The 25,105-nt window shown below is 34.5% G+C and overlaps 3 protein-coding genes, 1 long non-coding RNA gene and 1 pseudogene across 4 annotated transcripts; 3 read left to right on the top strand and 2 right to left on the bottom strand.

Annotated features, from left to right (window-relative positions):
• The first annotated feature begins 1,847 nt into the window (after positions 1-1,847).
• Positions 1,848-3,698, top strand: LOC145045237 (uncharacterized). The gene has a single exon (XM_078993580.1). It carries the CDS (start codon positions 1,848-1,850, stop codon positions 3,696-3,698), a length of 1,851 nt encoding a protein of 616 aa, XP_078849706.1.
• A 362-nt stretch (positions 3,699-4,060) lies between these two features.
• Positions 4,061-5,122, top strand: LOC145045236 (uncharacterized). Its single transcript, XM_078993578.1, has one exon. It carries the CDS (start codon positions 4,061-4,063, stop codon positions 5,120-5,122), a length of 1,062 nt encoding a protein of 353 aa, XP_078849704.1.
• A 5,934-nt stretch (positions 5,123-11,056) lies between these two features.
• LOC144998436 (UDP-glycosyltransferase 89B2 pseudogene) lies at positions 11,057-12,518 on the top strand (annotated as a pseudogene).
• A 1,128-nt stretch (positions 12,519-13,646) lies between these two features.
• On the bottom strand, positions 13,647-16,986 carry LOC144998897 (serine protease SPPA, chloroplastic-like). Its single transcript, XM_078958625.1, has 13 exons — positions 16,855-16,986; positions 16,545-16,714; positions 16,236-16,419; positions 16,000-16,137; positions 15,713-15,883; positions 15,460-15,631; positions 15,197-15,363; positions 15,046-15,115; positions 14,800-14,954; positions 14,606-14,708; positions 14,412-14,499; positions 14,157-14,300; positions 13,647-14,018 (listed from the first exon to the last, which is right to left on the bottom strand). Exons 1-13 carry the CDS (start codon positions 16,898-16,900, stop codon positions 13,791-13,793), a joined length of 1,836 nt encoding a protein of 611 aa, XP_078814751.1. The 5' UTR covers positions 16,901-16,986; the 3' UTR covers positions 13,647-13,790.
• A 6,828-nt stretch (positions 16,987-23,814) lies between these two features.
• LOC144997973 (uncharacterized) lies at positions 23,815-24,839 on the bottom strand. The gene is made up of 2 exons (XR_013660040.1): positions 24,386-24,839; positions 23,815-24,134 (listed from the first exon to the last, which is right to left on the bottom strand). It is a non-coding gene; the product is annotated as an uncharacterized LOC144997973 (long non-coding RNA).
• Positions 24,840-25,105: the final 266 nt, after the last annotated feature.

Here is a 25,105-nt window from a genome sequence, read left to right as displayed (position 1 = left end):
ATTTTCATTGGGGTGACAACACATGCTGCGGGGGTTCCTCAGCAATATAAGTCAAATACGGCAACCATGAGGGGGATGGAATACAGCGAATGAACATCCAAGTTCATTAACACCTACAGGTTATGAGCCTGCTAGCGTTCCACTGGACTATCTAGAAAAGTCCGTGGTCGTCATCTAAATTCCGCTAGATGACTGGATCAAAACAACAACGAGGCCTCTCATCTGTTTATTACACACCAACTATCTACCCATGTTCTACCCAACATATTAGTAGATAAAAACATACATTTTTATACATATTTTCAAAACCTGCATAGCATGGTTGATCAATACATTTTCCATATAACAGATGAGGCACACACACATAACACGTATTTCATATAGAAATAATCAGATCTGTAAGATAGAAGAAAGTGAATATACATTCACACACATAATAGCAAAATATACACATAACACATATCTCGTATAAAATACTTCATAATTATACGTTAGGAGAAAGTAACAACGCACTCACACGTATAAACAACAATATACTTAATACACTCAAACCATACTTGTATTATTATTGCGTTTATGAAAGGTAGTATACACTCACTTGATCAGAAGATGATCAGACAGCACTACGGCTTGCAAAAGTAGTAATCCGCAGCAGATCTGGAAGATCTCTACAAAAATCGAACTTCTCGCGGGCAGAGCTTCGGCTCGGAAACCGCACTTCTCGGGATCTTCGGGATCTCGGGACTTGCTTCGGGACTCGGGAATATTACCGGGGCTTTGGGGTACTTCTGGCACGCAAATCGATGCAAAACGGGAGAGAGAAGAGAGAAAATAGCAACCCTAAACGGCTGGCCCTTCAAATCTATTTATTGGGCAATTTTGGCCCTTGCCACGTCGTGGTCTCTGACAGTTTTGGGGTTTCGCGCCCCGAACTTCATAAATTCATAACTTTAGCATACGAACTCCGTTTTCGACGTTCTTTATATCGTCGCGAAGGTGAGATTATGATCTACAACTCTCGTTTTGACTCCATTGGATAATTTTGACTTTATTTTTAATATATTATAAGTATATTACGTATATATTATTTTTAGTAGGCCGGGACAGGAAAACTCCGTTCGAAATTCATAACTCCTTCATCTGAACTCCGATTCCGTCCGTCTTTCCGTCGTTGCACTACTATCGATGAGATCTTCAATTCTCATTTAGATCACTAAGGATAGATATTTATCTACCTTAAATTCACTATTTACATCGCGCTGGGTCGCGCTGGGTCGTGCCGGTTCTGTCGCGAAACTTCGGCAGGACATAACTTCTTCGTTATAACTCAGATTTCGGCATTCTTTATATATTCGGAAACCTCGTTTCAACTACTACAACATTATCCATAAATATAGGCTTTATCTAACATTTAATTTTGACGCTTATTTTTTATTCTTAATTAAATTAAGACACACAATTTAGCACATAACACATAATACCCAAATAATACACTTATATTATTTCAAAACGGGTTACAAAGGTTAACCTAGACTATTATACCAACATTAATGACAAGCCCAGAAACACAGGCGTTACATGATCCATTGTGTTATCCTTTATTTTTTTCCTAACGGTGAGTCTGGATGGCATTCAAAAATCCCAAGACATGGATTTTCCATCAATGATATTATTAATGACGATGAAGACATCGGGGCTGATTTAGATGGTACACATATCATAACTTTTAAAATTTTAGTTAAGTTAACAAACATTACATTTTGTACACAACATTAATTCTTAATTTTTTTTCACGACATCAACATTGTGTAGACTCTAATACAAAAAAAGGGCGGAATACTGTATCTATGCGAGAGTACTACTGCTATACGTTTGAAATTCGGCCAAATTATAATGTAATTTTGTTGGGAGGGAGATTGCTACAACAATTTGTAGTAGATATCTACATCAAGCTTGAGACTTCACGTTTGGATTTTTATAGAAAAAACCAGTCCAAAATAAGAGCAGATTTATACCAAGGTGTAGTGGATTGTGTTAATGCTGGTGAGGTTCGACCGACTATGATAGGGCAACGTGTCGTGTTGCCTGCAAGTTTCATCGGAGGCCCCCGTGACATGCGGCGACGATTTCTTGACGTTATGACTATAGTTCAAGATGACAGGAAGCCTGACATATTTCTTACAATGACATGCAATCCAAATTGGCCAGAAATAAAAAATGAGTTACTACCTTGGCAGACGGCCCAAGATCGGCCAGACCTTGTGTCAAGAGTTTTTCGTGCTAAGTTAGAGGATCTTAAGAAACAACTCTTCAATAAGCATGTACTTGGTGTAGTGGGTTCGTACGTTTATGTCATTGAGTTTCAAAAGCGTGGTTTGTTGCATGCGCATTTCCTCTTGATAATGATGCCTACATACAAGCTTACTAATGCAGACCATTACGACAAAATAGTATGTGCTAAAATTCCAGACCCAATAAGGTATCCTAAAATGCACGAATTGGTCATCTCACACATGATACATGGTCCTTGCGGTAGCTTAAACTCTAATTGTCCTTGTATGAATAATGAGCAAAAGAAATGTCATTTTAGATACCCTCGACAATTCAATGAAACAACGTTACAAGGAAAGGACTCATATCCTGTGTACCGAAGAAGAGATAATCGTATAGAGGTGGACATACGAGGCAATAAGATGGATAACAGATGGGTTGTCCCGTATAACCCAAAGTTGTTAATGATGTTTAACTGCCATATGAATGTTGAAGTCTGCTCGAGTATAACCTCTGTGAAATATGTGTTTAAGTATATTTACAAGGGCCATGACAAACAAGTTATCAATATTGATCCGGATGGACAACCAGTTGTTATCAATGAGATAAAACGGTATCAGGATGCACGATGTGTCTCACCTCCTGAGGCAATATGGCGGATTTTTAGCTTCCCCCTTTCTCAGATATACCCTTGTGTGATGGCTTTGCAGGTGCATCTCCCAAATCAACAGTTAGTTAGGTTCAGTGAGGATGATACACTGACTAGCGTTGTTGAAAAGGAGAGAGATAATAGATCAATGTTGATTGTGTTTTTTCTAAAAAATAAAGAAGATATTCATGCAAGAGAATATAAATATAGAGATTTTCCTAAAAAGTTTACGTGGGATCCGAAGTCACATCGTTGGAATCATCGAAAACTAGGATTAATGCGAGGTCGTTTGGTTTCTGCTAATCCTGCTGAAGGGGAGCGATACTACCTTCGCCTACTTTTATTGCATATTAGTGGCCCTACGTGTTTTGAAGATCTCTATACAGTCAACAATATAAAATACCCAACATTTCGGAAAGCAGCTCTTGAAAGAGGCTTAATAGAGTCCGATGATGGTTTGTCACAATGTCTTACAGAGGCATCTTTGTTTCAATTTCCCAATGCTCTTAGAAGGTTGTTTGCAACAATATTGAGTTTTTGTGAGCCAGGAGATGCTCGTAAGTTATGGCATGAGCACTACAATGGACTTTCAGAAGATTATAGACGACAATACAGCAGTGTTGAGAGAGTCCAAAATATGGTCCTCACTGAAATCATGGTATTCCTACAATCTATGGGTGACCGCATTGATGATTTTGATCTTCCAAAAATAAATCAAAATGTCGATTTAGATTTGGAGTTTTTCGTGAGGTACAAGAAGAATGCTCTATTGTTTTAGAACATGAACATTTACAAGCCCAATATTCTCTCAATCCCGAACAAAAGTTTGCATATGATGAGATCATGCGGCATGTCCATAATGATATTCCAGGAGTGTTCTTCATAGACAGTCCTGGTGGAATAGGAAAAACATTTTTGTACAAAGCTTTACTTGCTAATATTCGTTCGTGTGGTCATATTGCACTCACGACTGCTTCATCTGGTGTTGCGGCTAATAACATGCCCGGGGGAAGAACAACTCACTCTCGCTTTAAGATTCCTATCAATCTTGAAAATAACTCAGTCTGTAAGATTTCAAGACAAAGTGGTACTGCACAATAACTTCGGACTGCAAAAGTAATCATTTGGGACGAAGCGTCGATGGTTAAAAGACATGCATTGGAGGCGGTTGACCGTACAATGAAAGATATCACTAGGGTGATGCTCCCATTTGGTGGAAAGATAATGGTTTTGGGAGGTGATTTCAGACAAGTGTTGCCGGTCGTCAGACGTGGAACACGAGCACAGACTGTGGATTCTAGCATACGGATGTCACCTCTTTGGTCTTCGATTACCAAGTTGCGGTTAACTATAAATATGAGAGCGCTAACCGATCCATGGTTCTCAGACTTTCTATTACGTGTCGGTGATGGAGTTGAAGAAACAGTGCACAGAAACTTTATTCGCATCCCTGATGATATGGTAATTCCCTTCACTAAAAAAGAAAAGTCATTGCATGATTTGATTGATGCAATCTTTCCATCCTTTGAAATTAATAGATCTGAACCAGATTATATAATTTTGTGTGCAATATTATCCACAAGAAATGATAGTGTCGATGAGATTAATGATTATTTGATCGGCCGATTCCATGGAGAAGAGCGAATTTACTATAGTTTTGATGACGCCGTGGACGATATGAATAACTTCTATCCCGTGGAATTCTTGAACACGCTCAGTGTTAGTGGTTTGCCCCCTCATTACTTAAGACTGAAAGTTGGATGCCCGATAATACTGTTACGGAATCTCGACCCGTCAAATGGATTATGTAATGGCACCCGATTGATATGTAAAAGTTTTCAGCACAATGTCATTGATGCCGAAATAGTTGTTGGTCAATATGCTGGAAAGAGGGTATTTTTGCCAAGGATTCCTCTAAGTCCGTCTGAAGATGACATGTTCCTGTTCAAGCTGAAGAGAAAGCAATTTCCAATTCGATTATGTTTTGCAATGACAATAAATAAAGCTCAGGGACAAACAATTCCTAATGTAGGAATTTATCTTCCAGAATTGGTTTTCTCGCATGACCAACTTTATGTGGCATTATCCAGAGGGATATCACGTGCCACTACAAAAGTATTGGTGAAACCCGATGAACAATTCAACGGCAGTGAAGTCTATACATCAAATGTCGTGTATAAAGAAGTGTTGCATGATAAATAATGACTAGCCAATCATGTGTTCATATTCATTTTTAAAGAATCACAACTTTTCATTTTTAATTATTTCTGATTTCGTTTCTGGTAGGATGACTCTTATTGATAATTGTTTATGTGTAGCAAACTATTTGTGCAAAAACACTAATCCTATATACGAACTAATGTCTAAAATAAAGAAAAATTGCACCCGGCGCTTGGCGCGGATAGACGGCTAGTGTGTGTGTGTGTGTATATATATATATATATATATATTCATTTTATTGCAAATTTTTTAAAACCTTTCTCTCATTCTCTCTATATCTTATACACATATTTTCTTAAAATTTCAAAAAATGGAGCAAAACACAAACACCCCCCCCCCCTCCTCCATCATCAAACCCAAACACAACCTCGTCTCTCGGATTTGTGGGGTATGAAAATTATTTCAACATTTTATCGTCTCAAGGTTCACCACAAATCTTATACAAAGGCGCAGCTTTCAATACCGCTTCACCGCCAATGCAATTTCCCAACTCACCTTACCTTCAACAAAATCAATTTGGTCAAAACCCAAATTTACAACAAAATATTTTCTCTACTTTTGGTTCGATGCAACAAACAACCAACCAATCATCGCCTACAACACAACCATCAGTGCAAGTGGAAGCGGGATGTAGTAAGAAAGGGAAAGGGAAAGGAAAATTGAAAGAGAAATCAATAGCGGTAGAAACAGAAAATGCAGACGCTCCACAATGGTGGACACCGGAGGAGGAATACGCTTTGACGGTGGCTTGGTGTGCTACTTCAAAAAATGAACTTCACGGAAATGGAATGAAAAAAGGAGCTTATTGGGAGGCGGTTCTCGACAAGTTTCAGGCTATTTTAAAGAAAAATCTGTATCGCAACAATGACAATGTGAGCAGCAAATGGGGTATGATAACTAAGCGGTGCAACAAATTCAACGGTATTTATAACCGGCTTGAGGCGCAACAACAAAGCGAAACCAACGACTTCGATTTGTTCAAATCTGATAAGGAACAATATCAGGTTGAAATAGGTTATGTTTTCGACTTTGAAAAATCATGGGAATTGTTGCGAGCGGATCCAAAGTAGAACAAAACGCTTACATCGTCGAAGGTTCAATCCAAAAGGTCTCGCAATTCTAGCTCGGTCGACATGTCAGACGCACGGACTAACATTGACCTAAACGTCGACGATGATGAGATCCCGAATGATATCCAAGAGATATCCCCACCACGACGACTGCCCAGACGTAACAAAGCGAGACGCGCTGCCAGACACGCAGAGGAGGTGGAGACGAGAGCAAAATAGGCGGCGGAAATGAGAGCGAAATTCGACGAACACAATTTATTAATAAAAGAAAAAAATGAGTTGAAACATCGTCATTTGGAGTTCCTGGAAAGGCAGACACGGGAGAAGAATGAGCAAAAAGAGAGGGAACTAATGACACATCAGTTGTCAATACTTTGGACGAGCGAGGAGGGTTTGACGCCTATTGATCTAGCGGTGCTACAGTGATGAAAGAACAAATTAGGAAAAAATATTTGGGTTAGTTAGGATTGTTATGTGGTTTTAGTAGTAATTTGAATGATATTTTAGTTATAATATTAGGTTTAAAATTATGTTTTTTTTTAATTGTAATCGTAATTTTAGATTTTAAATATTATGCTTTTTTTGTTTTTAAAATTTTATGTTTTATAAAAAATATAGACAAAATTGCAAGAATGGTCCTTGTGGTATATCGAAAATTGCCACTTTGGACCAAACAGGTTTGGACTAGCATTAATGGTCCAGAACGTTTCATTTTGTTGCGAGTTTGGTCCATTTTGGTTTGATTTTTTTATAAAATGATGATTTTACCTCTTTCTATTGGTTTTTTGCTTTTATTTTTTTATTTAATTGTTTTCCTAACTAAAAAATAAAAATAAAATAAAATAAGAGAATCTCTCTCTCACTCTCTCTCCCGCCCTCCCCCTATCTCTCTCCCTCTCTCTTTATATATATATATATATATATATATATATATATATATATATATATATATATATATATATATATATATATATATATATATATATATGTCTAACTAAGAGAACGTCACCGCCCTCACTTTTTTCGCCAAGCGTCACTCTCACCGGAAAGAATGAACACCACCGGCAGAAAAGATGAACGCCACGAGATCGAAGCTATGGCAGCGAAACCCTAACCCTAAAAGTTTCAAGTTGCGACACACAGATCGAAGCTAGGGATTATAATGGCAGCAACCTCTGAATACCCTAGGGTTTAAAAAAAACGAGAATGGTGGCAGCCTTTGAAAACCTCAGGGTCTCATTCTTTCCTTCTTCAAACTCTATTGAAGCTCACATGAGGGTCGTTTAATGGAGCCAGGAGTGTCGAGAAACAGTGGGGACGGTTTGAAACGGTGATAGGGCTTGAGTTTTGTTAACAGATCTGAAACCATGGTTTGCAAACCCTCGTTACCCACGAACTCCGGTGGTGTTAGGGCTTGTGTTCTATTCATCTTGTCGATTCTCAGGAGGCAACAATTATGTTCTATGAGAGAGAATAATAATAAGAGGAAAAATGGCATTTCATATCCGTGCGAGGGAGAGAGAGAGAGAGAGAGAGAGAGAGAGAGAGAGAGGGAGAGAGAGAAAGAGAGAGAATTTTGGGTTTTGTATGTCTGTGTTGGATCTGTTGAAAAATCGATGAATGTTTGTGTTGATTTGTTTATGTTTTCTTTAGATTTCATATGTTTGTGTGTTCATTTGATTTCATGTATTTTTGTTCATCTGTGGGTGGTGGCGAACGGTGGTGGTTGCCGGAAAATCCGGCTGGTGTTGGTGGTTACCGAAAAATCCAACTGGTATTGGTGGTTGCTGGAAAATCTCTTGTTCTTTGAACTCATATAACGGAGGTGGTAGAATGGGAAGAGGTTGTAGAAGTTGAGAGAGAGAGAGAGAGAGGAGGGAGGGAGAGAGGGAGAGAGAGAGAGATAGATTTTATTTTATTTTATTTTATTTTTTAGTTAAAAAATAATTAAATAACAAAAAGAAAAAGCAAAAAACAAATGTAAAGGGGCAAATCAGTTATTTTTAGATTTTTTAAACTGATTTGGACTAAAACCGCAACAAAATGAAAACTTTTGGACTATTAGTGCTAGTCCAAACCTGTTTGGCCCAAAGTAGCAATTTTGGACATACCCCAAGGACCATTCTTGCAATTCTATCAAAAATATATTCATGTTAGTGATTAAAAAAATACAAAAAAGAATAAAAAAAAGTAAAAAATAAAAAACAATTTTGAAAAAATAAAATAAAAAATAAAAAATATTTATTTTCAAAAAGTTGGTGTTGTATTTTGTTTCTGATTTCCCCACTTGATATTATGATACCACTTACTTATATAACATATAAGATGACACAACTTGGTGTTGCACCTTGTTGTCCACACCTAATACTCTTACAACTTGGCTTATCAAGAAATTAAATGACCTTATTGTTTGGAAGATTACGATACAAATTAATATTAAAACATCCATTATCCAAATTTGATATTTAATTATTTGTCAATGTAAAAATAATATAGAAATAATGTTGGATTGGAATGATTAGACCCTAAAATCTAAATATCGAGGTTTGAAGTTGCTTTGGGCAACAGTTGACATGATCCGAATTCCAAAAGACCGATAAGGTCAAAGCGATCGGACTGATGGACCCACAAAAGAAATGCAATGTCAACCCGTCCACTTGTTTCCTCCCTTTATTATCAATTCAAAATTATTTATAGAGGGGTAGGTTATACCAATCGTTCCTAGTGTACATGTCAAAAAACGTGTTTAGTTTTTATTTTTAAAAATTAATTCGGTTCGTCCCTCGGGTTGTTTTTTCTTGCATGTTTAGTCTCTCCATACATAAAAAATCCATTTTACCATTGTTTATCTATTTTTTTTATTTGTTTATTAATTATTAATTAGTAATCTATTAAAAAATTATTTAATTAAATATAAACACTACCATCACCATTATTATATCTCTTATCTTCTTCTTTCTCAACTACAGCAACCACCACTTATCACCACCAAAAACCACCACTTGTCACCACCGTTAACCACCAGCCATCACCACACTAGTCACCACTAGAAACCACCACCCATTACCACCATATATCACTCCTATTTCTCTCCAAACTCCTGCTACCATTCACCTCTAGCCACCAGCCACCTCCAGTGCCTCTACCTATCACCGCTAACACCTCATGAACAACCGCTAGTCGACTACAACTAGAAACGGCCATCTACCACCACTTAACCAAACCAAACCAAACTTGAAACCCTATGTGGCATTTAAAACCCTAGGCGATGATGTTAATGAAACCTCAAATCGGAACCCAGATATAGTGAAGGCGGTGATGTTCCAACCCTGAGACGATGAAGGTTCGAAACAACTCACCTCTGAGGCAAAAATGGTACACATCATCCTCCAGATCTGTTATCTTTAACGAACTACCACCTTCGTCTCCAGATCTGATAGTCTACCGAATAACCACTTTGAGATCTGCAAGCTTCAACGAACAGATTTTCAGGCGAACAGATAGTAACAACGAATGTGTAGATTTGAGATGGTGCAGATATGAGACGAAGAAGGGTTTCAAGAAAAGAAACAATCACAAAGATGAAGGCGATGCCGACGGAGACGAAATGGTGTAGATCTAATGAAGAGGTCACGTTCTTCGGCGAGGCGGCAATCACGACAGCGTGACAGTTCCAAAGAAGGTGAGGTGTTTGTAAACAATGATGCTTTTGATGGTGGTGGAGACAGAGATTCAGGTGGTTTTTTTAGGGTTTTAGACAAAGATGTGAGATGGTGGTAGGTGATGGCGGCACATCGGAGAGAGAGATTTTGGTGGTGGTTCAGATATACAACGGTGGTGGTGAATATTCCTGATGATGGTATCTAGAGAGAGAGAGAGAGAGTTTTAAAAGGTGTAACCATATTTCTTTTTTTTTTATTAAAAATAATAATAATAACATTAAATTAATTGGAAAAAAAATAGACAAAAGATATTATGGTCATTTTATATCTCTCATGGACTAGATACGCAACAAAAACGTATATCATGGACGAAAAGTGCAAGTTTTATGCAAACGAGAGACGTCATAATTAATTTTTAAAAATATGGATTAAACCAAGGTTGTCAAGAACGGGATCCTACCTAGGATCGTTTTTGGGTTTGCAAAATCAGAATCGTAAGATCGGGATCGAGATCCTAAGATCCCACAAAATAGAATATAATTCTAATTTATAATATTAATCATAAAAAATATTTCAAACATTTAATTTTTCGTTCAAAAGTTATAAAAACTTTAAAATATTAGTCATAAGTCACAATAAAAATGATAAATGGTAGATTGGTAAAGAGTAAAAGACATAAAATGGTAAAAAAATTTCATTTGAAATTTTTTTTTTTAAGGAAGGTAGGATCGGATCGGATCTCGATCCTACGATCCTACCTACGATTTTACGATCCTACCTGCGATCCTACCCAAAATACGATCCTTTTACGATCCATATCGTTTTTCATACATAGGATCGTAGGATCGTACGATCCTACGATCAGGATTGCGATTTTGACAACCATGGATTAAACATGTTTTTTGGCATTTGCCCGAGGGACTATGAGTATATTTTACAAAGAACAAACGTGAGCACTGACGTCACTTCATCGTTCATACCAATGTAATTAGCTTCTAAGTAATTAATTAAGAAGTGGACAGATTTAGTAATTTTAAGTATTCAAACGAACCACGACAAAACATCTTAATAACCAAGATTCCACGTTCTACCAAATACCAATCTATCCAAAAGGTGAGCAAACAGCACACGGTTTCAAGCATTAATTCCATTACGTTTTTTAAGTTATAAATATTCAACTCTCTATTCTTTTGACAGATCATCATACTTTTAAACATGACTCACTCAACCAACACAAAACATTTACTAGTCTACCCGTTCACCGGCTCCGGCCATATCATTCCCTTACTCGACCTCACAGACATCCTCCTCCGCCGTGGCCTAACCATCACCGTCGTCATCTCCCCCGTCAACCTCCCACTACTCGACCCTCTCCTCTCCTCCCACCCCTCTTCTCTCCACAAGCTTCTCTCCCCAGATCCTGAAATCAACCCATCTTCCCCTCACCCCCTTATCGGCAAAATAGTTTCCACTCAAAAACAGTTTGATCCCATCGTTAAATGGTTCAGATCCCACCCTTCGCCGCCGGTGGCCATCATCTCTGACTTCTTTCTCGGGTGGACTAATGAACTCGCTTCCTACCTTGGCATCCAGCGCGTGGTGTTCAACCCTTCAGGTGCTTTTGCTTCTTCCATTATTCAATCGATGTGGCGTGATGTGGGTGAGAATAAGAATAACGCCAACAATGGTGTCGATAAAGATGCTAGCTCCTTGATTTCTTTCCCGGAAATCCCTAGCTCGCCGGAGTTTCAAATGTGGCAGCTGCCACCGGTCTCACGTAACTTTATAAAAGGAGATCCGGATTACGAGTCATTCAGAAAAGGAATGTTGGCTAATATGACTAGTTGGGGGGTTGTGTACAACACATTTGAAGACTTAGAAAAAACCTACATGGACCACATGAAGAAACAAATGGGTCATGATCGGGTTTGGGCCGTTGGCCCGTTACTTCCTAAAGATGGTACCGCTCGTGGTGGGCCAAGTGCGGCGCCACCTCATGAGCTACTCACGTGGTTAGACAACAAAACAGATGACTCTGTTGTGTATATATGTTTCGGAAGTCGAACCACATTAAACGAGAATCAAATGAGTGCATTAACGGGTGCACTTGAGCTTAGCAATGTTAATTTTATTTTGTGTGCAAAAGGAAGTGATTCGGCGTTTAAACAACGGGTGGGTGATCGAGGGTTCATAGTCGAAGGATGGGCCCCACAGTTGGCGATATTAGGACATCGGGCTGTAGGGTCATTTGTGACTCATTGTGGGTGGAATTCCACGTTGGAAGGAGTTTCAGCGGGTGTGATGCTGCTGACGTGGCCTATGGGTGCTGACCAATATGCAGATGAGAAGCTATTGGTTGACGAGTTGGGTGTTGGGAAACGAGCTTGTGAGGGTCGACCTGATAATGTGCCTGACTCGGTTGAGTTGGCTCGATTGTTGGATGAGTCGTTGAACGGGGAGATATTGGAACGAGTTAAAGTAAAGGAGCTAAGTCAAACAGCTAAAAAGGCAATCAAAGGAGGAACGTCGATAAGGGATCTGGATATGTTCGTTAAGCTTATATCTGAGCTCTAAATTCTCGTAATTTAAGCAGCTAGCATGATTGACATGTAATTTAATAAAAAGATATATGGTTATTACTCATAACTAGTGTTTGGACAATCCGCGCGATGCTGCGGAAACTCGGTATGTTGAAAAATGCAGCTCGAATTATGGAGACGATTAAACCATATAAAGTGAAGCAAAAAAATATCAAATTAAAAGTGGGATACAAACAATTTTTTACGGAGGAGACGACGAAAATAAGATTTGAAAATCTATCCTAAAAAATGACAAATAAAAAGATTATTAAAAACTTATGTAAGGGGCAAAGAAATAAAGTAAGAGACCAAATGTTAATATATAAAATATTAATAATATAACTTTAAAACTATAAGAGATAAAAACTATTAAATAAAAATTAATTGAATGAAAAAGTGTAATCTAAACATATAATACGATCATCGCAAACTTATATATGTACATATAAGTTTTCACCATGAGTTTTACAAAATAATAGAATTGATAAAAGAAAAAATATGGGTAAAATGAAAGTCAATACCCAAACTTAAAATTAAAAAATAAAAGACTTAGAAGAAAAAAAAAAAAAAAAACGTATAACACAATAAAATATTTAACTGTCAAACACATGACTTTCATTGAACTTTTTAAAAATTAGAGAAATTTTCCTTACCACATCTAACATTTTTTTATATCCTACGGTCAAAAATCATTTTGAAATGAATAGTCACAAACTAATTTTGGCAATTAATATATAGATAATTTTATATATGGGCTGCACACCCCCACATACACATAATTTTATTATAGATTAAAGAGTTAATAATAGTATAATTTAGATTATTAGTTCTACACGTGATAGTTTTTTATAAAGTATTAAAAACTGAAATAGTTGTATCATAGGTTGTTTAAGGGTAAACCGCCACATGTAGAGATTCTACCGGTTCATACATACTTATCAAACATATCAACATATTTATGAACTATTTTACATAAATAAATAAATAAATTATATCTTCATCCCTTCACATAATTTCAAATTTAACACTCCTATTTAGAATTACAAAGTCAGTTTCTGCGTTAATAGGAAACTTTTCCTCCAAAATGAGCGATCTCAAAAATGACTGCTGCGATGGGAAAAAAAAAACCCCAAATACACTTGTCGCGTTTGTCTCTATGAAAAACGTTTAGATATATGTATCATTAACAAAAAAATTATTCAACTATATATTTAATCAAATATTTTACCTTTTACACAGATAGATAAATGTATGAAACACCCTTCAACAAAAAACAAACAAAACAAAACCAAACCAAATGAAATTTGCTTCATATATAAATGTATATAAGCTCCTGAGATCAAACAAAATTCAGGTAGTCTTTCAGCAGATTGAAAATAGGGTCTGCAACTGCAAGCGAAGATCCTTCTGATCCCTGAAACATGATCCCATCATCCATACGCGCTTGCACCCCATCACTTGATATCAATCCATCCTTCAGATGGTTTAGTCCTGTTGCTGATGTCATCATGCGGAACAGGATTTGTGGTAAAGAAAGCGATTGTTTTGACACCTCAACCAATCTAACCTGGACACACACAGTCACCAATATGGATTACATATATACTACAATATTATCACTAAAAAAAAAAAAATACAAAATACAAAATAGTTTAGTTTCTTTTATCAGCCACTCGAAGGAAACAGAGAGCAGAAAGGAAGCAACCTTTTTGTGTTGAGGTATTTTGGCCTTGTGTTTGGCTATAGCCACAGCACGTGAGAAGCCTCCAATTGCATCAACTAAACCCTTTGAAGCAGCATCATCACCAGTCCATAATCTCCCTTGAGCAATCTCCTCCATCTTTTCCACCTGTAAACAGCATATATATATATATATATATATATATATATATATATATATATATATAATCATCAATTACTTGTTAAATAAATGAGTAGCTTAAAAATATTCACTACATACACTCATGGATCTTGAAGCTGCTGCCTTGTCACGAAACCGTTTATAAGTATTTTGGGCAGATTCAGAAAAAAGTTTCTCTTCATCAGGTCTACACACATGATTGTGAGAGTTTAGGTTAGAATTATAAGATATAATTAATAATTAAGATGATTATATGAAAACGAAACCAGCACTAAGAACATGGATCCTCTCACCTGAAAGGCCTGTCAGCAGCATACAACTCAGCAAATCGTCCCTTTGATATGATTTCATTGTTGAAACCAATCCGTTCATGTAGTTTCCCAAAATTAAGCTTAACTAAAAATAAATAAATAAAGTGCATGATTAAACATACAACTTATAATAATGTAAGCAAAATATAGTAGGATAGTGTAAATGTGTAATCTACGTTTGACAACACCAATTGACCCGGTCAAAGTAAGATTCTCTGAGACTATAGTTTGTGCTGCCATGGCCATGTAGTATCCTCCACTAGCTGCCAAATCAACCATTGATGCAACTACAGGCTTAGATTCAGCCAATAATCTGATTTCCCTCCACATTCTGAATAAAATAAACATAAAAAATTGTAAATGATATATAAAGGTTAATTAAAACACTTATATTTTTCAAGTCAAATTAGAGAAACACTTACAAGTCAGAAGCAACAGCCTCACCACCAGGGCTATCAATTCGGATAATAACAGCCTTGTACCTTTTTGACTCTGAAAAAAAAAACAAGACAAGTTCATACACATGAATCTAAAATGACATAAAATGAAGTGTGTATATATTTATATACATACCTCTTACTTTGCGAATCTTCTCAATGAATTTCTCAGCAATGATGCCTGAATTTGGTTCAAAAAATGAGCCTCCTACACGACTAATGCTACCCGAAGCTCTGATTACTGCAATTTGATCTTTGCCACCTGTCAACCCCAAGCTCCATTTTCTAATTTTAGAGTACTTCCTGGAGAAAAGATTATAATATAAACTAGTATATGAGTTATTGGATGACAACATATAAATTCTGAAAAGATTTAAGAGTAAAAGAGAAAAGCATTACTTGTAAGCAACAAGTGGAAGTTTTTTCTTCTCTGCAATGCCCAGTTTCTTTTTCAGCATAGATGTAACCTCATCTTCGTATTTTATATCAGTTATCCATCCATCTTCTTTCAACTTTTCTACTTGGTAAACTCCTTCATTGATAAAACTTTCAATATCTTCCTTTTTCTTTCCTGTAAATGAAACAAATCCAAATTCATTACTTTGATATGTCAATAGTACTAGAGAAAAGAGAAACCACAAACTAACTTCACCTCTGGATTGAGAAACTGTATCGATCCAATTCGTGTAGATATTATCCAACATTGTTGTAAGCACCTCACGATTTTCTTCAGATATATTCTTACGAGTTATTCGATCACCAAAACTCTTATATTTACCAATCCTCTCTACTTGTGGTTCAATGCCTACTTTCTCAAGTACACCTTTATGCACACCACTTTTGTTAGTTAAGTTTAGAGTTGATCACAAGATTTGATAGCGAATAATGGAGACAATTTTAAATTTAAAGCTGGAAGTGAAATGTGATATGTGGATTTACCTCCAATAAATGATGCGTGAGCAGTCAAACCATACAAAGAAAAGTAAGCACTTGGAGGGGCATACAGCTCTTCACAAGCACAGGCAATGTAATACTCCTTTTCATGCCATACAGGTGCATAACCAACAATGAACTTTCCTAAATTGAATTATCACAGTTTAATACAGGTATCAGAATTATGGTAATTGAAAACTCATATACATGTAATTTCATAACAATTAGTAGTATAAATCTACCTGACTTCCTAAAATCCAGTATGTGCCTTCTAATTTCTTCAACTTTGGCCCATCCACATTTTAGGGTTTCAATGTGGAGATAAACACCAGATATACGAGGATCATATGCTGCCTTAATTAGGTTTTCACAGATTTGAGGTAGGGATAATCCTGAAGAGAAACGACTCTTCACTTGATCAGTTATCTGAAATTGGCAACAGTAAAAAATCAATTTCGTCATCCAATATGTTCACTTCGATAAACATTATTGTGTAGTTTCGATTCAAGAACAATAGTTGATAAAATCGAAAGGGGTGAAAACAACCAAACCTTGCCGCGCAATTTGATATTCAAAATACTACCCTTGCGCACACGTTCCCATGGATAAGCAATTAGCAGGCGTAACTTCACCATGAAGTTCTTCTGTGGACCTGGTTTTTTAAACTCAGATTCTCCACTGGGATAATGATCATCCAAATCGCCTTTCTCTTCCTGATTCTCTAACAAAACGTCATCATTTCTGGTGTGATCAGATGAACAATTCTAATATATATAATGTTGATTGCATGAACATAATAAAATTAAGAACAGGATCGGTTAATCAACCATGATGATTTTAAACAGAATGATGAATGCTTACTTGTTGTTGTGAGATTTAGTTCCAGTATTTCACTTGATGAAGCCATCTTTTGTTGTAATCGATAATCAAATTCCTTCTGTTAAATGCGTGTGACTAGGTGAAGTGAAGTCTTTTACTAATTTTAAAAAAAGACTTTTGACTTGATTCTTGTTTTAATCCGTAATAACATAGAATAATATGGAATCAAAGGAGTATAAAAAGACCGGTGGGTGGTTATCGTCCTACTGGTTTATTATATGAATTGTCTAAAATGATAATTTGTTATGCTTCCATTATTCAAATTTGAGAAATAGATAAATATAAAAAGAGAAGTCTTCCTCCCTTTTGGATTTGTATACATGAATGACATCAAATTTTTTAAATGAAAAAAAACAACCACTGAATTTTTTTGGGGAACATAAATTAAGTTGGTATGTTGCTAAGACCTTCACGTGTGCCTTTCATTTAGTTGTTGATTTGACAACGGCCACTAACCACGAACATAATGATCATTAGGCCAAATGATATACATTGCACGAGATGGTCCGTGGTCTAGGTGGTCACGAACCACGACCGTGCACACCACCCCGGTGGTACGTGGTGGGTCGTTGTTGTGGCATTCTGTGCTCCGGACAACGAATCCAAACGGTCAATAGCTTCATTTCTTGCATTAAATCATGTTTGATATTTCTTCCCCCTTCCTAACGGCTATTTTTCAATTTCTTCAATATTTACCTATAAATACTACCAATATCTTCTTATTTTTCATATAATTCTACTCCATTTAGATATATTTTTGTTGTTTGATCCTTTAAAATCATGCCTCAAAAAATAAGAAATGGTCAGAAGAAGAAGAAGAGAAATTAGCACAAGCTTGGGTGACAGTTTGGGAAGAAGATGTTGGTGAAACTTCCGGTTCTTTTATGAGAAATGTTGAAAGTGTTTTCAATGATTTAATAGGTGGTGCAATTCGAAATGTTGATGAAATATGTTTGAAGTGGCACAATATAAGGGTCAAGTGTTCTGAGTTTAATGGAATTTACAATTTTGTTATAAACAACGTTCATGAAGCCAATATCGATCCGGTTAATATGACCATGGAGCAATATAAAAACACAAATCAGCAACGTTTTAGACATGTTAAAGCTTGGCAAAAATTGAAGAATTCCCCAAAATGGAATAATCTTACTTAAAAAAACACAAATTAGAAGTTTGGTATTTTTAGCTTTTTAATTATTAATGTATTTTTTATTGTTTTTTATTTTATTTTTTATTTTACTTAATGTAATTTTTAGTTTTAACGTAATTTTTTCGTTTTAGTTAATGTAGTTTTTAATTAATGTAATTTAGTATTTTAAATTATTGAAAAATAGTATTTAAAAAAACAATTATATGAATTTTTGAATTAAATTTAATTAAAATAATGAGGTGGAGTGGTGTGTTAGTGGTAGATATCTCATGTTACTGGTAGGGGAATGGGGTGTTGATGTGGCACCCACCACATATGTGGTATATGGTGGGTATAACGGATGATCTTATTCTGTATAGTGGTGGATAGTGGTCCTCGTGAATTGTTGTCCATGCTACGAATGATCATCCTCGATCAAATTTTTTCTCTCACTATTTCTCTCTACAATAAAATATATATTTTTTATTTAAAAATAAAAAAATAAAAGGTATATAGTGATAGGTATCTGAGACATTTAGTGGTTGGATGTGGTGATAAGGTAGCATCAACCACTATAATAGTTAGTGGTGGGTATAACGGATGATCTAATGAAATTTGATATTCCCTCCTATATACACGAATTATACTTATTCGTCTATTGTGATTGAATTGCATAAATCAGTAAATCGTTTTTAATCTCTATTTGTCAAACTTTCATTTAGAGTCCTCTAGTATACACCAAATTTATAATTTACCCCTTATGCTTTGTAAAGTTTTATATATTACGCTTCTACTTTTTATTATTATTATTATTATTTAAAAATGTTAACATTTGATATTTTATCATTATGAATTTAAATAGATTTTCAATAAATTTTATTTTTTACTATGATATATTTTATCATTTTAAATTTATAATATTAACGACCAATTTATTTAAAAAAAATTTAACTGGTTTCTAACAACATCTATTTAACCATCCTTACGTCAACTGTCAACCCTTATATATATATATATATATATATATATATATATATATATATATATATATATATATATATATATATATATATATAAATTGGATAATAGCATAAAACATTTATATTTATAGATAAAATTATAAGTTAGATAAAAAAAATTAACGTCTTATGTCACGTCTTAAAATATGTCATAGTTCACTACCATATATCCTAATTATTGAAGTTTGACATTATCGTATTGTCTCACCCAGTGTTCTAAAGGTGCGCCATGGCATGAGGCATTGCTCCGCCTTTACGAAAAGCCTCATAACGTTGCTGTTAGGCGTGACGTGTGACAAGGCGTGATATGGCGCCCCATGGCGTGTTATGGCGCGTGTTTTTTAGTTTGAGACACGGTTTTTTGCTCTTTGTTATGTCTTTTCTAATCGGAGATACAGGTATTGTGGTTTTCGTTAAATTTTTATTACTAGTTATTGATCTAACACTTATAAAAGGTAGTTATATTTAATATAAATTTATATCTATGTGGTAATATAATTTTAAATTAATACAAAATCACCGTCTTACATCACGCTTTGAAAAACGTCATGGCTCGCCATGGCTCGTTAAGCTTGAGGCTTGACCTTGCCGCCACGTCACGGCTCACGTCATTTAGAACCTTGGTCTCACCCCATTTTATTTAGAACATTTTCTAGAATACATTAATCTTTAAATATTTTTGTTTCACATTTATTTTCGGTATACTTAATTATAGAAATAAACATTTGAAAAATCAAATCTAAGTAAAGCAATTATTAAAATGTCCCATCTTCGTGACATATACCCCTAGTTTACAAATGACAAGTGACATATATCATTTCAATTATCGTGTTAATATGTGCATCAATCATTTTATCGATAAAATGTAATGCTACAATTTTATAACCCCAGTTTGTGTTGTAGTTTTAGAAAAGACCATAGATTTTATCAATTTAAATCTTAAAATCTTAAAACTTTATTAATTTTAAAAACTAACAAATAGAAACATATTATTTAATCATGAAAGTTGTATAATTAAAATGAACTCATGAATATATTTACAAGAAGAGCAATAATGAATATTATTAAATACTAATAGAAAACATTAATTTGTTAAATAAGAAATATAAACTATGAAACATTAACAAAAATAGAGGGGATAAAAATAAAAATTTGGTTTCCATTTCTTTCTATATATATAGACCATTGATATTTATTATATGTTAAACTGAATGCGATTTGCAATGTCATTTCGAAAGTAACTTTCGTTAAAAGCAAACATACGGTATTTGTTATAAATATAGATTTTATTAAATGGCAAATTGTGAAGAATGGATGAGTGACACATATTATGAGGTATTTGTACTTAACCGTTATTATTATTATTATTATTATTATTATTATTATTATTATCATTGTTAAATGTATGTTTTTCTCTTTGTTATGTTTAGAGAGATGATATTCATCCAACGGAGACAAATGAAGTAGATGAAAATAATAGTTTCAATGAAAGTAACTATTTTTTCGACGTTGACCTTGACCAGAGGGTAAAATAGTCATTCTACCCTAAGATTAGCTATCAGTGTTTGATTAAGTGTTTTTATGGGAATTGTAGCCGTTGAGCTACCACAACAGCAGTCAGACAGTTCCCGATCATCAGTTTAGCAGTCAGTCGTAAAAGGTGAGTTTCCTTCCAGTAGGAACGGGTCTAAGGTCACAATGCCGGCCCGTTTAGTTAGCAGTAGTTTCGGACTTTGATCCGATGCAGTAGTTAGTATGTTTGATGTCTTCGTGACTCAAGCAAGATTATATTTATGCACTAAATGTGTTCATGCTATATTTTATGCTTATGCTATGTTATGTACAGTCAGTTCCGGAATTCGGTCCGATGCAGAGGGCAAGGCCATGGTTAGTTCCGTACTTCAGTCTGAGGCAGTTCCGGACTAGGTCCGATGCAGGGGGCAAGGCCCCGTGTTAGTTCAAGAATTCGGTCTGATGCAGTTCCGGACTTCGGTCCGATGCAGAGGGCGATGCCCTAGTTAGTTCCGGACTCAGGTCCGATGCAGTGGGCAAGGCCCAGTATGTGTTTATTGTGATAATGTATGGTATGTGGTAGTTTGGAGGAGTTCATTAAGCTTTGTGCTTACAGTTTTAGTTTGGTTTCAGGTACTTCAGCTAGCAAGGTGAAGGGCTCGGGTTGATGGCATAGCACACACCATAATTTTACCCTGGGAGTTATACTCTGATATTTTCCACATGTTTTTTATATCGGTTTTGATTTGATACATTGTTGACTTTTTGAGATGCATGAGACATTGTTTGATAATATGATATTTGAGATTATATTGTTAGCTAATGTTAAAACAAAAATTTTTGGATCGTATTTTTAGGATGTTTCGTATATTCTAGTAACAAATGTTTCCTTTACTGTTATATGATATTATATTTAGATTAGTTTTTTATGTTGCTATGATCAAAGTTTTTGTTTAAACAAAAAGGAAACAACATGAGTATATATAAAACTTTAAAATGGAAATACTAAGTTGTAAAAAGATTTGAAAAACCATTAGGTTTATTTTAGAAAATAATCGTAAAAATTCGGTATAACTAATCTAGTGCACACTTATTATTTTGGTTTATTAGATGCCTATTTGTTCGATTTTTTTAGCGTTTCTATAGTGATGACGATGTTTTTTTGATTTTTTGACCTTAGAAAAAACATTCTATAATGTTGAAGTTTTTTCATCTTAAAGAACATTGTTATGTGTGCACTATAGATTAGTTATACCGAATTTTTACGATTCGTTATACCAAATTTTTACTATGGGAACGCTAAAAAATCAAACAAATAAACATCTAATGAACCCAAATAATAAGTACGTTTAGCTTTTAACTTATACAAAACGGTCCAAAATCAAAAAGCGACATAGATTATCTTTTAACAAAACGCTCCAAAATCAAAAGATATCAGCTACCCACTACCAGCTACCAGCTAGTTTTACCGAACATGCCTTAAGTGTGCACTAGATTAATTATACCGAATGTTTACGATTATTTTTTAAATTGAACCTAATGGTTTTTCAAATCCTTTTACGGCTTGGTATTTCCATTTTAAAGTTTTATATATACTCATGTTGTTTCCTTTTTGTTTGAAAATTTTTTTATCAAAGCAACAGAAAAAAGGTAATCTAAATATAAGATCATATAACAAAAAAAACATTTGTTACTATAATATATAATTGTGTTATAGAAATAATAGCACAATTCACATCTAATATATCCTAATGATATTAATTATGATATAATTTTTATAATATATATATATATATATATATATATATATATATATTCATTTTTGTATATTTGTTATATTCATCTACACTTTAAAAAAAACTGATTTAAAAAACAAGAAAAAAACTTATATTAAAAATAAAATTAAAAAGATAGTAAAAAAAAAAGATATTTAGAGTAAAAAGATAATAATAAAAACTAAATAATAGAAGTAAAATAAAGAAAAATACTATTTTTGTAAATATTTTTGGAACTATGGTAAATACTTTTGAAACTATCCTACAATAGTTTTTTCAATAACTTCATTTTGGTTAAAAACACTAATTTAGAATAGTCATCATTTATACTTTAATATATTAAAAATGATCAATTCTTAACCGGCATATATCAACTCAATCAATTGTTCGTGCATTTGGAATCCGGTTCGTGTATTTAGAATCACCCATCGATCTATACTTTCAGTGTGTCATCATGATTGATGTGTAGATCTCATCACAATTACACTTTTTGACATTACTCGATGTAAATTTCTATAAACTAAAACCTATATTTATAATTCTATATCTATTAGCTATAGTTGAGAGGACACAACTAAATTGAATATTAAACTATTTTCTCATGTTTGTATAATGGAAAAAAACAAATATTATATTAGAACATACACATTCTCAAAGGTCAAAATAACATTGATCAAATTGGCAAAATAGATTCTAAAACATGTATATTTGCAAATACGAATGAAAGTAGCTCATGCAATGAGGATGATAGTGATTAGTTTCATTTAGATGAATAGTTTTCCGAACTATAATTAGTTTCCTATATATGTCCTATTATCCGCATTTTTGTGACACACAAACATGTCTAAGTTAAATCTAGGGATGGGCTTTAGAATCGAACCGGTTTGGAACTAGAATCGGATTTGCTATATTATAGGAACCGAGAATCGGACCGTCGGTGCCATGTCGGTTCCGGTTCTGATCCCGATTTTTTGGTTAGTAGTGACCGGGTTATATGCCAAATTAATCAAGCCGGTTTTTATCTATACAACCGGGTCCTTTAGTTGTAATGTCATATAACCTGTTTTTTAGAATAGAACCGTGCTCTATGCCCTTCCTCCAACATCTTTACTTTTCCTAATGAGGGTTATAACAATTCTTTAACAACCAGGTCATTTCCAAATCACAACATTGGTTTTTTGTGTTTTTAACACAAACCTAGATTCACATCCAAAGAGACTGCTATATTCAAATAAGCCTATGTACTTATCCATTAAAACTTTTATTTTCCTCTTATACAAAATACCCTCTTTAGACTCTTATTCATCATATTTTGCACATTTATGAAGATATAGTTATTACTTCTTATTCATGGATTTTTTGAAAAGCATAAATTTATTAGTGAGAATGTGAACCAGCATGGAGAGAGGTAAACCCAACACATTGAAGTCAACATGTTATTAAGAATAAAAAAAGTTGACTTCTATCTATTCCACAAATTTTCCCATCTATAAAATTCAACATAGTGGGACAAATATGTAGATTTGTATTAAAATTAAAAGTGTTAAAACAAATGTGTCACTCTGCTCACCTATTTTCCCACCTTAATTATAAATACATGTGTGTGTATTTCACTGTTCTTGTGTATGTCAAGTGTTTTACCAATTGCAAAAGCACCCTATGAACATAGAGTGACCAAATTAATAAAACAACATTTTGTCACAAGTTTCCACGTATACCTACACTCATTATCATCCACATCTTTACAACTGTTATTCTTATGATCACCATCGTCTCTCAATTCAATCAAATCATTCTTGAGTTGTTTGAGCTAATGGTATATAAGAGCTGCAAAGATCATCAAGACTCAAGAACAAAAATGTCAGGTTCTTCTAACAAATCAAGAAGTAAATGATAACATATTGTAAATCTATTTAAGCCACAACTTTTCTTTATTGGGAATAACAGTTTGAATTCCTTCAGCATAAACTTGCATTTTTGTCATCAAGATGAACTAAATTACAATCCATTATCTTTTTTTTTAACCAACACCTAACCAGTCAATCATATAAAGTAAGAATGATGCAAAAGTATCATACCATAACTTCATTTGAACGAAACACACTTCGTCAGTTGGAGGTAGAGCAGCTGCTTTGAGAATTAAAAAAAAAAAAAATTGCATCTAACACAAGGGACTAACGTATTATTAAGAAAGATTGGAGAATGAGTATCGTGTAAGACCTGTGAACGAAAGAGAATGAATAACATATAGTATGAGGCAAAAGGGTGAAGGAAACATGAGAATTGAGCGCTAAGGCAGACCAAGTATGGATGGGAATGGGAAGATCTATTCGTCGTAGATGCCAATAGTCTGGTCGCCCTTAACGAAGGCTGGAAGTCTCGACTTCAAGGCTAGTTTTCAACGATGAGATATATTAGCCAGATCAGAGATTCAATTGAATCAGAGTCTTAGAAAACAAGTCTATGATATAGAAAATCGAGGGAGATGAAGTGTTCAAATCGCCGAGGGTTGGAAATGGGAGGAGTGAAAGTGGGAGCGATTTAGGGATAATCTAATTTGTTTGTGTACGTATATTTGAGGGGAAGAAAAACCATTTGGAGGGAAACGAAAGTTGATTTTGGAGGCAAATCAATGATATAATTTGGGAATAAAGGTAATATGTAATTATTTATTATATATTTTAATTATTAAAATTATATATTAAATATGTGATAGAGTATTATTTTTTGTTTTAGGTTGTTATTTTTTTGTCATGTTATTAGTACTTTGTTAATTAATTTATGGATGTTGAATTTGA

The sequence above is a fragment of the Lactuca saligna genome, chromosome 5, assembly GCF_052625555.1.
Source record: "Lactuca saligna cultivar CGN05327 chromosome 5, ASM5262555v1, whole genome shotgun sequence".
NCBI lineage: Eukaryota > Viridiplantae > Streptophyta > Magnoliopsida > Asterales > Asteraceae > Lactuca > Lactuca saligna.
Note: the sequence above shows the minus strand (reverse complement) of the source record. Positions and strands in the feature narration are given on the sequence as shown.

Excerpts from the sequence above, each read along its gene's own strand:
- LOC145045237 (XM_078993580.1), top strand. The coding sequence starts at position 1,848 with ATGCGAGAGTACTACTGCTATACGTTTGAAATTCGGCCAAATTATAAT.
- LOC144998897 (XM_078958625.1), bottom strand. The coding sequence starts at position 16,900 with ATGGCTTCATCAAGTGAAATACTGGAACTAAATCTCACAACAACAA. Across the intron at positions 16,138-16,235 it reads ACTGGATTTTAGGAAGTCAG|GAAAGTTCATTGTTGGTTAT; the intron begins GTAGATTTATAC and ends AATTCAATTTAG. Across the intron at positions 15,884-15,999 it reads TCACGCATCATTTATTGGAG|GTGTACTTGAGAAAGTAGGC; the intron begins GTAAATCCACAT and ends GTGTGCATAAAG.
- LOC145045236 (XM_078993578.1), top strand. The coding sequence starts at position 4,061 with ATGGTTAAAAGACATGCATTGGAGGCGGTTGACCGTACAATGAAAGAT.